The 12,653-nt window shown below is 49.6% G+C and overlaps 6 protein-coding genes across 6 annotated transcripts, besides 21 other annotated features; all 6 read left to right on the top strand.

The window, feature by feature from the left end:
• Tc00.1047053510575.5 (proton motive ATPase, putative) lies at positions 1 to 756 on the top strand (the record flags this gene model as incomplete). Its single annotated transcript, XM_810274.1, has 1 exon — positions 1 to 756. A coding segment is annotated over one exon (756 nt), but the record flags the coding sequence as incomplete, so codon positions are not given.
• Positions 1 to 11,034: a sequence feature (heterozygous, non-Esmeraldo-like haplotype).
• Positions 809 to 838: a microsatellite.
• Positions 1,326 to 1,347: a sequence feature (AT_rich).
• Positions 1,438 to 1,481: a sequence feature (T-rich).
• Positions 1,648 to 1,679: a sequence feature (AT_rich).
• Positions 1,715 to 1,747: a microsatellite.
• Positions 1,770 to 1,854: a sequence feature (A-rich).
• Positions 2,010 to 3,317, top strand: Tc00.1047053510575.10 (uncharacterized protein; the record flags this gene model as incomplete). The annotated part of the gene is made up of 1 exon (XM_810255.1): positions 2,010 to 3,317. The coding sequence occupies one exon, from the start codon at positions 2,010 to 2,012 to the stop codon at positions 3,315 to 3,317; it is 1,308 nt and encodes a 435-aa protein (XP_815348.1).
• Positions 3,346 to 3,384: a microsatellite.
• Positions 3,442 to 3,479: a sequence feature (GA-rich).
• Tc00.1047053510575.20 (hypothetical protein, conserved) lies at positions 3,713 to 4,063 on the top strand (the record flags this gene model as incomplete). Its single annotated transcript, XM_810256.1, has 1 exon — positions 3,713 to 4,063. The coding sequence occupies one exon, from the start codon at positions 3,713 to 3,715 to the stop codon at positions 4,061 to 4,063; it is 351 nt and encodes a 116-aa protein (XP_815349.1).
• Positions 4,069 to 4,105: a sequence feature (A-rich).
• Positions 4,301 to 4,320: a microsatellite.
• Tc00.1047053510575.30 (hypothetical protein, conserved) lies at positions 4,739 to 8,308 on the top strand (the record flags this gene model as incomplete). Its single annotated transcript, XM_810257.1, has 1 exon — positions 4,739 to 8,308. The coding sequence occupies one exon, from the start codon at positions 4,739 to 4,741 to the stop codon at positions 8,306 to 8,308; it is 3,570 nt and encodes a 1,189-aa protein (XP_815350.1).
• Positions 7,289 to 7,314: a microsatellite.
• Positions 8,630 to 8,697: a sequence feature (T-rich).
• Positions 8,754 to 8,781: a microsatellite.
• On the top strand, positions 8,851 to 11,352 carry Tc00.1047053510575.40 (hypothetical protein, conserved; the record flags this gene model as incomplete). Its single annotated transcript, XM_810258.1, has 1 exon — positions 8,851 to 11,352. The coding sequence occupies one exon, from the start codon at positions 8,851 to 8,853 to the stop codon at positions 11,350 to 11,352; it is 2,502 nt and encodes an 833-aa protein (XP_815351.1).
• Positions 11,035 to 11,434: a sequence feature (haploid, non-Esmeraldo-like haplotype).
• Positions 11,253 to 11,285: a sequence feature (GA-rich).
• Positions 11,435 to 11,833: a sequence feature (haploid, Esmeraldo-like haplotype).
• On the top strand, positions 11,628 to 12,032 carry Tc00.1047053510575.50 (hypothetical protein, conserved; the record flags this gene model as incomplete). The annotated part of the gene is made up of 1 exon (XM_810259.1): positions 11,628 to 12,032. One exon carries the CDS (start codon positions 11,628 to 11,630, stop codon positions 12,030 to 12,032), a length of 405 nt encoding a protein of 134 aa, XP_815352.1.
• Positions 11,834 to 12,146: a sequence feature (haploid, non-Esmeraldo-like haplotype).
• Positions 12,147 to 12,653: part of a sequence feature (areas not merged during assembly with more than two copies in the genome that could not be assigned to a particular haplotype) that runs on past the window's edge.
• Positions 12,149 to 12,326: a mobile genetic element.
• Positions 12,149 to 12,653: part of a mobile genetic element that runs on past the window's edge.

Consider the following 12,653-nt stretch of genomic DNA (forward strand, 5'->3'; position numbering starts at 1 on the left):
TTTGCCCTTCCGTGCCAGGACTACGGCATTGACGATCCGGACTTCCGTTTCTTTCCCTTTCCGGTGTTGTTGTTTATGCTTATTACATTGCTTAATGATGGGACCTTGATGACGATTGGATACGATAATGTTGTGCCCGAGCAACGTCCTTTACGATGGAATCTACCTGTTGTGTTTACCATTGCTTCTGTGCTTGCTGGTGTGGCGTGCGTATCGTCCTTGTTGTTGCTTTGGATGGCACTTGACTCTCACGACACCTCGTCGTGGTTTTACAATCTCGGTATTCCACCCGTGTCAGAAGGCCAGATTGTGACGATGTTGTACCTAAAGGTTTCCATCTCCGACTTTTTGACGCTGTTTTCCTCTCGCACTGGCCCCAACTGGTTCTGGTCGTTTAGGCCCAGCCTTGTCCTTTTTCTTGGCGCCGTCGTTTCACTGGCAACTTCTTCTTGCGTTGCTTCCTTCTGGCCTGACAGGAAGATGGACAACATCACAGTCATTGGTCTTTCACATGGTGATGGCACAGCGCACCGTCTGCTGCCACTCTGGGTATGGATTTGGTGCATTGGCTGGTGGTTTATACAGGAAATTGTAAAGGTGCTGGCATGCAAAGTACTGGAGAGATTTGACATATTTAGCTACCGCACAATATCGGAAGGTAAATGGCAGCCATCTTCGAAGAAGAGATGGCGTCGTCGTTCTCGTGGAATGAGTCTGGGTGCCACTGACAATGTTGAGCAGCCGCTTCTATCGTAAGGAATGTATAGCAATGGTGAGTAGTGAGAAGAACAGGGACAGAAAAGTAAGTTTATTATTATTATTATTATTATTACTATTAAAAAAGAAACAGAAGCCCTTATAAAAGCAGACAAGAAAAAAAAAATAATTAGGAGATATATCGCGTTTATTTGCGAGTGTGTTTTGTTTTTGCGTGTGTATTTACTCGTATGAGCGAAGGCAGGTGGAGGGCGATGTTCCCTGTTGTTGCGCCTGCGATAAAGGGAAGAGGGGGAGAGAAGAAAGATGGATGAAACTATTTGTGTGACTGTTTATCTCCACTCACTTGCCACTTCCATATCCTACGAAGTTCAGTTTTATGAGGTGAATGGGAGAAAAAAAAAAACACGGGCAAGTTGGAAATTGGCACGTTGACATTTGTACATCGCAATGAATTATTTACGGAAAAAAAGGGGGAGTGAAGAGGGAGTGGGCGATGTGGAGTTATTTGTGGTCGTGGGGATAAAAAAACAAACAAAAAAACACGGAGGGATGTAATTACGCGACTGGAATATCGGCTTAGAAGTTTAACCGTGCACATATTTCACTTTTATTTTTATTTTTAATTTTCATGTTTCCTCTTCAATTCCCCACGTTCTTCACTGCTACTTGAGGACATGTTCTTTACGCTTGCACCTCTCGGGGTATATGCCCCTGCCATTTGTTTGTTTTTCTTCTTTTTTTTTTTTTTTTTCTTCTTCTTTCGGAGTTATGAGTCCACTTAAAAGGAGGAGGAGGAGGAGGGGGGGGGGAACAAACAAACAAAAACGAAAAGAATGAAACGCAGCCGATGATGAGAATTTGACCGCGAGTGTTTTTTTTTTTCTTTTGTTTTTGTTGCATAAAAACGATCGGTTGCCCCCAGCCTGCATATAATCATTTATTTATTTTATATTTATTTAGTCATACGCACGTGTGGTATTTTTGGTTTAAAGGGAAAAAAAAAAAAAAAAAAAAGAAAAATAAAAAAGGACGCGTGGGGACATGTCTGGAAGAACAGAGAAGAAGAAAAAAGGGGAATGAAAGAAAAGAAGTGACCGGCAAGTGAAATGAAGTTGAAAAAAAAAAAAAAAAAAGGGAGGGGGGAGGGGGGTATGAGATCTGGAGGTGTCTTCTCCCCAAAGCCCACATACTTAAAAAACGAAGAATGAAATGCGATATTTATATATTTCTTGAATTTGTTTTTTTTTTTTTTCTCTACTGTTTGCTCTTGTGTCTTGGAAAGTACCCCCATGCCCCCTTTCTGTTTGAAGGTCTTTAGGTGCAATTTTTTTTCCCTTTCTTTTATTTATTGTTTGATGTCTTTTCTAACTCTTATACACACAAACCTAAAAAAAAAAAAGTTGGCAATGGCGTCAATGAAATACGGAGAAGTTGCTTTGAACTCTGCATTTAGAGAAGCTTGCCAACATGGCGATCTACCGGCGGTGAAGGATTATGTTTCTCGTGGGTGTGACTTGGAGAGTGCCTCCAGCGATGGCTGCACTGGTCTGTGGTTGGCCGCGGAGGCTGGTCACACAGAAGTGGTGGATTTTTTGTGCTCAATAGGGGCCAATACGAACGTTGCAAGGTCTCCTGGTGGTGCCACGGCGCTGTTTTTGGCGTCGCAGAACGGCCACATCGCCGTGGCACGACTGCTGCTTCAATTTGGCGCCGATCCGAATGCTTGCAGAGAAACTGGTGCTACGCCCATCTTTATCGCGGCGCAGCAGGGACACCTTGAAATGATACAGCTGCTTATTCATAGTGGGGGAACTCCCACAACTCCAAATCATCAGGGTGTGTCACCCATCATGGTGGCGGCCCATCAAGGGCACGTTGGTTGCGTTCAGTTGCTCCTAGAGAAGGGGTGTGATCCATACGAAGTGGCGATGGGGCGAAATACAATAGAGTGGGCTGAAGCAAGTGGTAATGGGAAGGAGATTGCCCAGGCGGTGATGCAGGGGGCAGTTACCCAGCTGTCCGTAGAGAAACAGGAGGACATTGTCTCACCGTCTGCCACTGGTGGTACCGGGAGTAATGAGGGTGGACGGAAGGAGCAAGGCAATGGAATTTCTTCCCGTCCAGAGCTTATGCGGCCAGAAACGGGAGGGACAGAAGGAAGGCAGCAAGATGTTTCTGTCGTTTCTTTTTCCATGATCAACTCAGTGAGTTCTTATGAGCCGCAGTACCTGTTGCGTGGGCGTCACACCGCAGGGGCGTTGAGTACCGTGCCTCAGGGCACCGCCAGAGAAGCAGGTAAAAGTGAACGGGGAAGGAGTAAGGCGTCCGATTTATATTCCCATGATGGGTTTACATTCCGAACTTCGGCGAGTCGGCAAAAGGTGTTGATGAAGCGCGAGAATGAAGCAAATGCGTCTTTCATGGCAATGCAGCGATCAATGTTTCAAAAGCATCATGCCCGGCGGGTTGTTGGGGAGCCGCGGCCAATAGACGTGCAAGAGACCCAGGCAAGGTGGGATATATGGAAGCGAACTCTCTACGAACAAATACGGCAATTGGAACGGTCTGGTAAGACCTCTTCGGGGGATTTTCTTTAGGGCTCCGAAGAGGTGTCATAACGCCGTCTTTCCTTTTTTTTTTTTTTTTTTTTTTTTCACTTTTTTTGGAGTTGCCAAAATATTATGGATTCAGCTGACACCGTTGAACCAATACGAGACGAGCAGAGAGAGAGAGAGAGAGACAGAGAGGGGGGGGGGGAGTGGACCCACTTTCTTTTTCTCCGTGCGTAGTTGGAATACATGCGTGTGTAATAATGCCTTTTTTTTTTTTTTTAAACGGTGAAGAGGGAAAAAAAAGCGAGAAAAAAGAGAAAGAAAGAGTAGCTGGGCTTCAGTCCATCTCCCACCCAGCACGGGTAGGACCCAGTAGACATCAAAAGCAACGCCAAGGGCTACGTTTATTTTAGAGATATAGCTGATATACGGGGATCATCATGTCCCGGGGGAATGCCACGAGCAGCGCCCTTCAGCAGCAGGCAAAGACAGAACGTATCGTTCGACTTGAGGTGCAGCGCCGGCACGCAAAGGGAACACTACGCGTTATTGATGCCATGATTCGTGATGTGGACGACCAGCTGCTTTATGTTGCTCAGTTCAAGAAGGAGTGGCTGCAGCACCGCAAGGAACTGGAGGCGGCACGGCAGGAGCTTTTAGCTGAGGAACTTACAAGGAGGCAGCAGTTTGAGAAGCATTGTTTGCATACACTGCATCAGCTCGCGTGTGGGAAAAATACGACTTTGAGGGCAAAAATTCTGCAACAAAACGGGGGAGTGACGGACTCATGAACGGGAAAAAAAAAAGAAAAAACAAAAAAACAAAGAGGAAAATGGGCATATATAAACAGGCAGACCTTTTTTCCTCCCTTGTTTCTTTTTTATCATTATTGCGAGAAGTTTTTTTTTTTTTTTTTTGTTGTTGTTGCATCACGCAATTGTGCTCCCACCTGCCTTTGAGTCTACTCCGTGGGGTTATGGTGAAGATGTGCCATGAGTTTCTCCCTTCCCTCTCAGCCTTCTTTGCTGTTTTTTTTTTTTTTTTTTTTGTGTGTGTGTTTGTGTGGCCATGAGCCACATGATGTGATATATTACTGCCGCTGTGTATTTTGGGTCATCCAATACGAGCTTCCCCCCAAAAAGAAAAAAAAAGTGCCTTCAACCACGATACGAATCACCATTTGCATTTATGCCACTCTTGAGGGAACCCCAACGCATTCCTTTTTTTTTTTTTTTGCTCTTTCCCCGCTTAAAAAAAATAATTGGAGTTTGTCTCTTTTTTTTTGTAACGCGTCGCAGGCTCGCAATACGGCCGAGCTCTTTTAAAAAAAAAAAAAAGAGAAAAAAGGGCAGTTGGCGGGCCCGAGCAAATAGAGTTAGATCCGCTTCTAAGAGGTGGGCGGCGGGGCAAGTTTGCCCGCGGTTTTTTTTCTCTGAGAGGTGAAGCAGAAGGGCGGCATTGCTCCGATGACGGAATACGTTACGCCCGGGCGAAGAACACATACAACTGCAGCAAGAGCGAATGCTGGGGGCGGCGGAAGTGCCGGCAGACGCGTGGTGCGCTCAGCCCTTGAGCTTCTTGCGGAGACGGCGTCACCGGAGATACTGAGGGGGAAGACATCTTCCTCCAACACGGTGGCCCCGGCGAAATTCACCGTCACGTATGCCACTGCCCCAGCCTTGTCTCTTGGTGCAACGGCTCAACAGCTGCAAAAAGAACAGCAGTTGCGGCGGTCCCTACCAGCAGGGAATGACGTGGTGACGACGGAGGAGCCCAGCACGTTGCTGTTTCTTTCACCATCCTCCGCTGCCGGAGGTGGGGACAGTGCCGTCAAGAAGCGTCTGTTCAAAAAGAAGAAAAAGACAGTGAGACTCTCCGACTCCGCCAAGAAGACGGCAAAGGCGGTGGCAAAGGAGATGTGGGACCTGGAAAAGTCTGCAGGCCCCGGCACGGCGAGTGATGGAGAAAAAGGAAAACAGGTGATAGGAGGAGAGCCCATTGTCGTTGGCGTGAGCGAGAATGAATTGCACAACAAGGGAAGGCAGCTGACAAAAAATGAACCTCTTTTTACGGAGGAGGAGGTGCAGGAACGGATTTTGGAGGCATTGAAAGCGTACGAGGTACGTCGTGATGCGGAGGAGGAGTCTGTGCTGCAGGAAGTGGGTCATGAGATTGAGTCACAGAATGAACGCTATGAAAAATTGCTAAGGGAGAAGCAGGCCTCTGCCGAGGAGTGTGACGCTTTGAAGCTGAAGATGGAGCAGCTGGCGCTGCATTGTGAGGCGCTCCAAGGCACCATTGCGGAGCTGCAGCAAGAGCTACAAGAGACTCGGGATAGGGCATCACGCACTGAAGTGGAACTTTGCCACGCAAAGGACGAAAAGCGTCTGAAGTCCGCCGAGTTGCAGCAGGAGCTGAACTTTGAAAAGGCGCAGTGGAAGCTGGCCCAGGAGGAGATGCAGCGACAGATCACTGAGTTTGAGGCGCAGTTGCGATCCCGCACATTTGAGTGGCATGAATTACAGGAAACGACACGTGCGAAGGAGAATAAACAAGCTTGGCTTTCGGAACAGTTAGAGGCGTGTCGGACAGAGCTTGAGGAGTGGCGGCAGAGGAGTATTGAAACCCAGGCGACAACCGTAGAGTTAAAGGAATTGATTGAAGCAAAAGAAGCCCTAATTCGACAGCTACAACTCAAAGTACAGGAAGCCGAGAAAAGTGCGAAACGGGCTACAACATCATCACGCGACGAACAGACCCAACTTGAGTCGCGTCTACGATCTGTTGAGGAGGCATTGCAACAACAGACAGATGAGGTCCGGCGGAAGATGCATCGTGTTCACGTTCTTGAAACGGAGCTGGCTAGGGTAGAGGAGGCAAAGAAGACACAGCAGCGTCTTATTCACGAGGCTACCAATCGCTTCTTTGCCCTTCACTCCACACTGGAGACGTTTGTAGGTATGTTTCGTAATGGCTGTTCCACGCGAGCATCCCCACGGGGGCTGCGGGACAAACTTTTTCCAGCTTCAGAGTGGTGCGATGCGCATTCTGGGGCTGTGGAGGATTTGTCTGCGACAGAGAATGATGCTTTGTGTTATGGTCAGAAGGATGACGACGAGGAGGGGTGTGTGGAAGATGCAAATGGCAGTTTTTTTGAACTTATCACATGCAAAGAGCTTCGGGACGATCTGCGGCAAGTGCGTTTCCGCTTGGGGGGGAATAAGGTCCTTACACAGCATCAAAGGCAAAATGCTCAGCGATTGCGAGGCAATACGCATCCAACAGCGTCTAAAAAATTTTCTAACAATAACGGTGATGAAGTGGACGAGAGTGGTCGATTGCAGCGGTGTCATCGACTATGTGAACGCCTATTGGAGACACTGCGGCGTCTCTACCTTCAGCACCGGAAGGAGATGCAGCGCCGCCTCCAGCACATGGAAGCACGACAGGCCGAACAAAGCAAATCAGAGTTGAAACACTGCCAGGATGCGCTTGCCGCGTGCCAAAGGAGCCTAGAAGAGAGCAAGCAACGGGAGCGGTTACTGGGTGAAGAATGTTGCCAGCGGAAGAGCGAGGTGAAGCGGTTAGAGGCTGCGCTTGTAGAGCTACAGGCTGCCGAGCAGGAGGTGAGGGTGCAGCAGAAGAGGTCAACGGATCGCATGGAGGAGCTACAGCGCGAGCGCGGTATCTTGCGTATCCAGCTGGATGCAAGCCAGCGGGACTGTGTGGAGTTGCGTGAGCGATACGAGTTGGTACGTGAGGAGGCGGAAGAGGTACGAGAGCGCGTGCGTCTTCTTGAGAAAAGCCAACGTTTGCAAGAGGAGGCGATGGAGGCGAAGGCGAAGGTGCTGGCAAGGCTGGCTCGCTGCACGGAGAAACTGAAGAAAACGGAGGAAGAGTGCAAGTCTCTGCGTGATGAAAATGAGGTTCTTTCAAACAAGATGAAATCCATGCTTTTGCAGCTCCAGACGTCCCGTGTGGAACAGCGCAACAAGAGCACGACAGCATCGGTGCGGCAACAACAACAACAACAACAGCAACAGGAGGAGTTAAATAAACTAAAGAAGGAAATGGGGGAGTTGCGTACACTGCAAGAATCCACAGCCGCCCTGCATGCCAAAGAGAGTGCGGAGGCCGAGCTATCCGTAAAGAAACTTACTGCACAGAACGAAGAACTGCGTGAGGAACTGGCTAAACGGCAGCGTGCGCTTGCTGACGCCCTCAGTGACGTGGAGTTGCAGAAGCGGGCAGAGGCAACCACGCTGCGTACTCTGGTGAGCATTCACCAAGCCGGCAGTGAGGGGTCAAATGAGACATGCGCGGATGGTAACAGCCCGCGCGGGGTGCAACAACGGCTATTTGATGCGAGTCTTATAATTCAATCAGAGGATGGCGTGACTGAGAATCGAGGAGAGATTTCAATCTTTGATCTTCGCGGGCGTGTCGTCTCTCTGGCGCAGCGGGCCGCCTTGGAACTTGCGAGGCTGAGGGAGGCCATTCCCCCAGGACCGCATGCTGAGAGGTGTGAGACGCTGGAGAGTTTTCGGGCAGCGGAAAAGGTTGCGTGGGAGGCGGCGCAGCGCTCTGCCGCTCGACGGCAACCGTGCATTGAGGAAAACGGGGAGCCCGTGCCGTTAGCGCAGCCACCGTCTCGGCGAACGGCGCCATTGTTGCGCAGCAGTTTTCAAAGGCAGCAGCAACAACTGCAACAACAAAACAAGAAAAATCTGCCGTGTCATATGCTCGGGACTCCTTGTCGGCGCTCCCCAGCGCAGAATTCACCATCGCCGAAAAAGGTGGGGAAAGATGTGCTTGCTATCGGTTTCTTCCCCCGAAGTCACTCCATGTTTGCGGTGGGTCCCGATGCAATGAAAAGAACTGTAGGGAACGAGCGCAGTTTGCCTTGTCGTGGTGCTTCTTCCTCTTCACTGACTTCAGCCGGTGGTGTGTCGAGGTCTCGCTCGGCTCGGGGTGTCTTGGATGGCAGTTCTTCACCGGTCAGACCGCCAATGCTTCGAGCAACTTCAGTGCGTTGATGGTTAAACTGTTTTCTCATGGTTGTCCTTACTTTGAAAAGTATATATATGTATACTTTTTGTTTGTGTGTTTGTGTGGTTTCTTCTTTTGTGCTGTTTTACGTCTTATTTTATAGAGGTTTAGATGCAATCCACCGTATTGAAGTAGATGTAGTGTGTCCACGAGGACGGAGAGCAGTGTACTCTTGGTGCCCCTTTCAAACCACAAATACTACCAATGCAACTAATCATTTCTACATGCCACGAGTCTGTTCTGTGCGTGTGTGTACATGTGTGCATTTGAGGGAGACGGGGAGTGGGGGGAGCAGTTGAACGATGACATCTTTTTTTTTTTTTTATGTCGGTTTTTTTCTTTTTGTTTGCTATTTCTTGTTGTGGTTTTGTTTTCTCGAGGCTGGAGGGGATAAGATCCGCCGCGCGAAAAAGCAAACGAAAAGGAAAAGAAAACAACAACAACAACAACAACAACAACACACACACACAAAAAAAAAAAAGAAACGGAAATTGAGGAGAACACAAACTCAAAGACGCTTCACGCCGTTATGTCTGCCCGTCAGCTACGACGACTGCAGAACCTCGTGAGGGCCTCCACAGGCGCTGACGAGGATGCTGAGACGGAGTGCCCCTCAAAAATGAGGATGCCCAAAGGCGCAAAGAGGTCGGGGAGGCATCAGAAGTTGACAAGCCAGAAGGTCCAAGATGAAAATGACGCTCACAAGCAGCAGCACCCCCAAATGGAGGAAAAGGCGTTGACCGCAAGCCCCGTTGACAAACAGGATCGTCAGGAAAGGACGGGCAATGGAAGTGAACGCGTTGCATTTGCGGTGGAGGGGAGGCCCGGCGCTGCAAAAAGGGCCAATAGGGCGGTGGAGGTAGAGGTTGGGGCTGTAGTTGTTGGCGTGCAGGAAAAGGAGGAGTTGGCCGATGAGCGCCGCAAGAAAAAGCAGCGGAATAAAAATGCGAGGGCCAAACGTCGCAAAGAAGAGCGTGAGGATGAATTGCTACTGGAGGAGGCACTGCGACAACGAGAGGAAGACGCATTTGCTGAAGGTGGTCGGTTTGGCACGGGAAGTGGCAGGAGTGAGGAGGTGGATCTTCTTGAGCTTCTCTCTGTTTGCGATGCTAAAAAACTTGATACGCGGGAAGAACGTATTCGCCGCTTTGGCGCAAGAGCGGTAGAGGACATTGGCGACGGCAGGGTGCCACAGCGGCGAGCAGAAAGCAGACCAACATCACTTCTTTTTGCAGAACATGCACAATTCGTACCTCGTTTTTTCCACAGTCTGCTGGCAACACCCAATCGATACTGCTGGCCACAGTACGACGGTCTCGGGGTGACCCTGGTGGCAAAGGGGACACAATCTGCCAGAAATAATGAGACCAAAGTAAATGACGGTAACACCAATGATGGTGGACCTCTTTTATACTACCTCGATGATTCTTCCGCCGAGACACGTCGTGCGGAGGCGGCACTGGCGGTTTGCGGGTCAATGCATGCCGGCGTAGAAGGCATTATGACATGTTTGGCTGCTGCACCGTACCACATCCCCACGCTTATTATCGCAAGCAATTTGTTCGAGACGATGGGTAATATTCCGCGCGCACAGGAGGCGATTGACATTGCACTGTATCATGTGGGCGTATTACTATCGCGATTTCCTGTTCGTCAGACGGTGCGTCGACGTAGTCTGCCTTTTGGTGTCACTTCTAATAGGCAATTGTTTCAGGTTTTGCGCTGTGGAGTGCATCAAGCACTTAGGAAGGCGGCCACAAGGACTGCATGGGAGATTGCGAAGCTGATTTATTCTCTTGATGATACAGATCCGCTTGGGATGTTACTGCAACTTGACTATCTGGCACTGCGGGCGAAGCAGTGGGCATGGTTGGTGCAGGTGTCTTTCATCGTAGCACGTGAACTTGAGCGCCATGCTGAAGGCAAGGTGGATGATACGAACGATGCATGGTCCAACCGCAAATTGGCGTTGGCATTGTCAACTCTTCCTGGTTTTTTTTTTAGCGCCGCCCTTGCTAAATACTTTTTGGAACGCGAAGAGACAACGTCTGCGATTTCTGGCGTGTCAAATAAGGGCAAACCTTCAAAAGTGCTGCGTGAACTGACACCCACGCAACTACATGCCTTTCGCAATACACCACCGGCTTCGGTGATGCTTGCGCACGCTATTGGCCGTTTCCCTTCCGCCGCCGTACTAATAGTTGAAAAAATTGGAGGCCAGTCTGTTGTGTCATCGGTTCCAGTGTCATGGCAGGATATTGTGAAGGCGCACGAGTTGAACACGGAAGAGAACAGTTTACATGTGGCGAGTATGTGGGTTGCTAGGAATGCCGAGATTTGGAAGGCAGCAGATCCATGCGCCTTTTTACGACGTGTGATAACGGAGGATGACGGGCTTTGGTTAAAATCCCACCGTGCTGATATTGGTGCTAATTTGAGTGCTTCTGCTGCTGTCGTTACAGCGGACAGCCCGCATCTTCCCACTCCATGGAGGTACGCATCACTCACGGAAGAAGACATATTGTGTCAGACTCTGACTACAATCCCAGCACATTTGCTGGACCCGAACGAGATCACAGAAGAAGACTTGCGCGATGAGGTACGGCGTGCGACGAGGCGTGAACTGACACCACTGGAACAACTTACCCTGCTGCGTTTTGAATCTCTGTATGGGCCCCTGTCACCACCGGCAATTTCGCCGAGCGAACGGCTTTCGCGGTACAATGCGATGTTTGAAGAGGAAGGTAGAGTGCGGCAGATTGGGGAGGATCACAACCCCCTTTCTTTGTTCTTTCGAATGTTTCTTCCCTGGAACAGCACAAGAGAAATGGCACTGCGGGCGGCGTTAGACACCGCTGGGATCCCTGACCCTGTCGCCAGCCTCAACCATCAGCTGCGCATGGAGGAGGAACTCTCCTGGCAAATTGAAATGGAAGAAGAAGAGGAGGAGGAGGAGGGAGAGGACTGGGAAACGGAGGACAGTTGGTATGCCGATGAGTACATGGAAGACACTGACGATGAAGACGCCTGAAGCAAATGGCATAATGCTCTGTGAATACGCATGCACAACCACACACACACACAAAAAAAAAAAAGTCTGAGAAAAAAGGACATTGTGTATACTTTGCCTGTGCGGTTGGATTGCCGAAATTATCTGTGTCTTTCTTTGTACCCATGGAGAAGTGGGGAAATTTGAACGCTTCCTCCGTTGGATTTTGTTGGGACCCTTTTATTTATTCTTTTATTATTTTTCTTTTTTCTTTTTCCACTCGTGCAACAACAAGAGCGATACAGTGGTAAGAAGTAATGCGAGCGTGGTTGTGGGGGTCTGCGTCGTCGTCTTTGTCGTCATCGACGATGCCCGAGGCAAACGGCTCGTCACTTTCTCTGGAAGATCGGCTTCACCGCGTCACGGCAAATGACATTGCGCGTGTGACACCAAGCGATGTGGAGCAGTTGAAGCAAAAAATGTCATTGGAGGACCTGCACCGCGCGATGCGTGTGCTGCTTGAGGACAACCGATATGCCGAGGTGTTGGACCGGGCAACACCGTCTTCTTTGCGCAGGGCGGCGCACGGTTTGAGCGCCACGCAACGCAGCTTTTTACTCACAATCTCAAAGTCAAACCTTCTCGCCCTTTACAATGTGTTGCCGCACGTGACCGAATCCCACCTTGCTGAGATGAATGCAATCTTCCGTGGTGCTAGCTGAAACAACGGAAGCATGCCCCGCGGTGGGCAGGAAATGATATACAGTATAAGTCTTTGACACCACTCATCGCCTTTGCCATCCGATTATTATGATTGCTTCCTTTCCCTCCTTCTCCTAGGAGCTTGTGAAAAGAATGATCGCGGGAGAGCTGGCTAACTTAATTAATGTATGTGTATATCCTGATAAATGAATGCATTCTTTATGATACTTTCTACCGTATGAATCCTTTGGGAAGAACGCGACTTTGTAGGTGCGGGGAGCCGATAGAGGCCGGATAATATTTGTTTTTGTTTTTTACAGACACAGCCAGGTAAGTTTAAGGAAATGGCTTTGGTCCCCTACACACCCTCCGAGTGGTGTGATATTGGCGCCCGTCTCTGGGACATGGTGTGCCAATGTGGCGAGATCCAGGTGCAGATGACGTTCATTAATGGTAACCAGCTGTCGGACGGGACGGTGACCGTGGCCCCATCAGCGACAGGCTTATGCTTGTTCCATGGACCTATCTCTAAAGCATGGCAGGATTCTACTCTTATTGGACATATTGCGAATCTCCGCGCCCCTCAGATCCCTAACTTTGAGACACAAGTGCTCCTGCCAGCTATGGGGGCAGCCCGGGAG

This window comes from Trypanosoma cruzi, genomic scaffold (genome assembly GCF_000209065.1).
Source record: "Trypanosoma cruzi strain CL Brener 1047053516787 genomic scaffold, whole genome shotgun sequence".
NCBI classification, from domain to species: Eukaryota; Euglenozoa; class Kinetoplastea; order Trypanosomatida; family Trypanosomatidae; genus Trypanosoma; species Trypanosoma cruzi.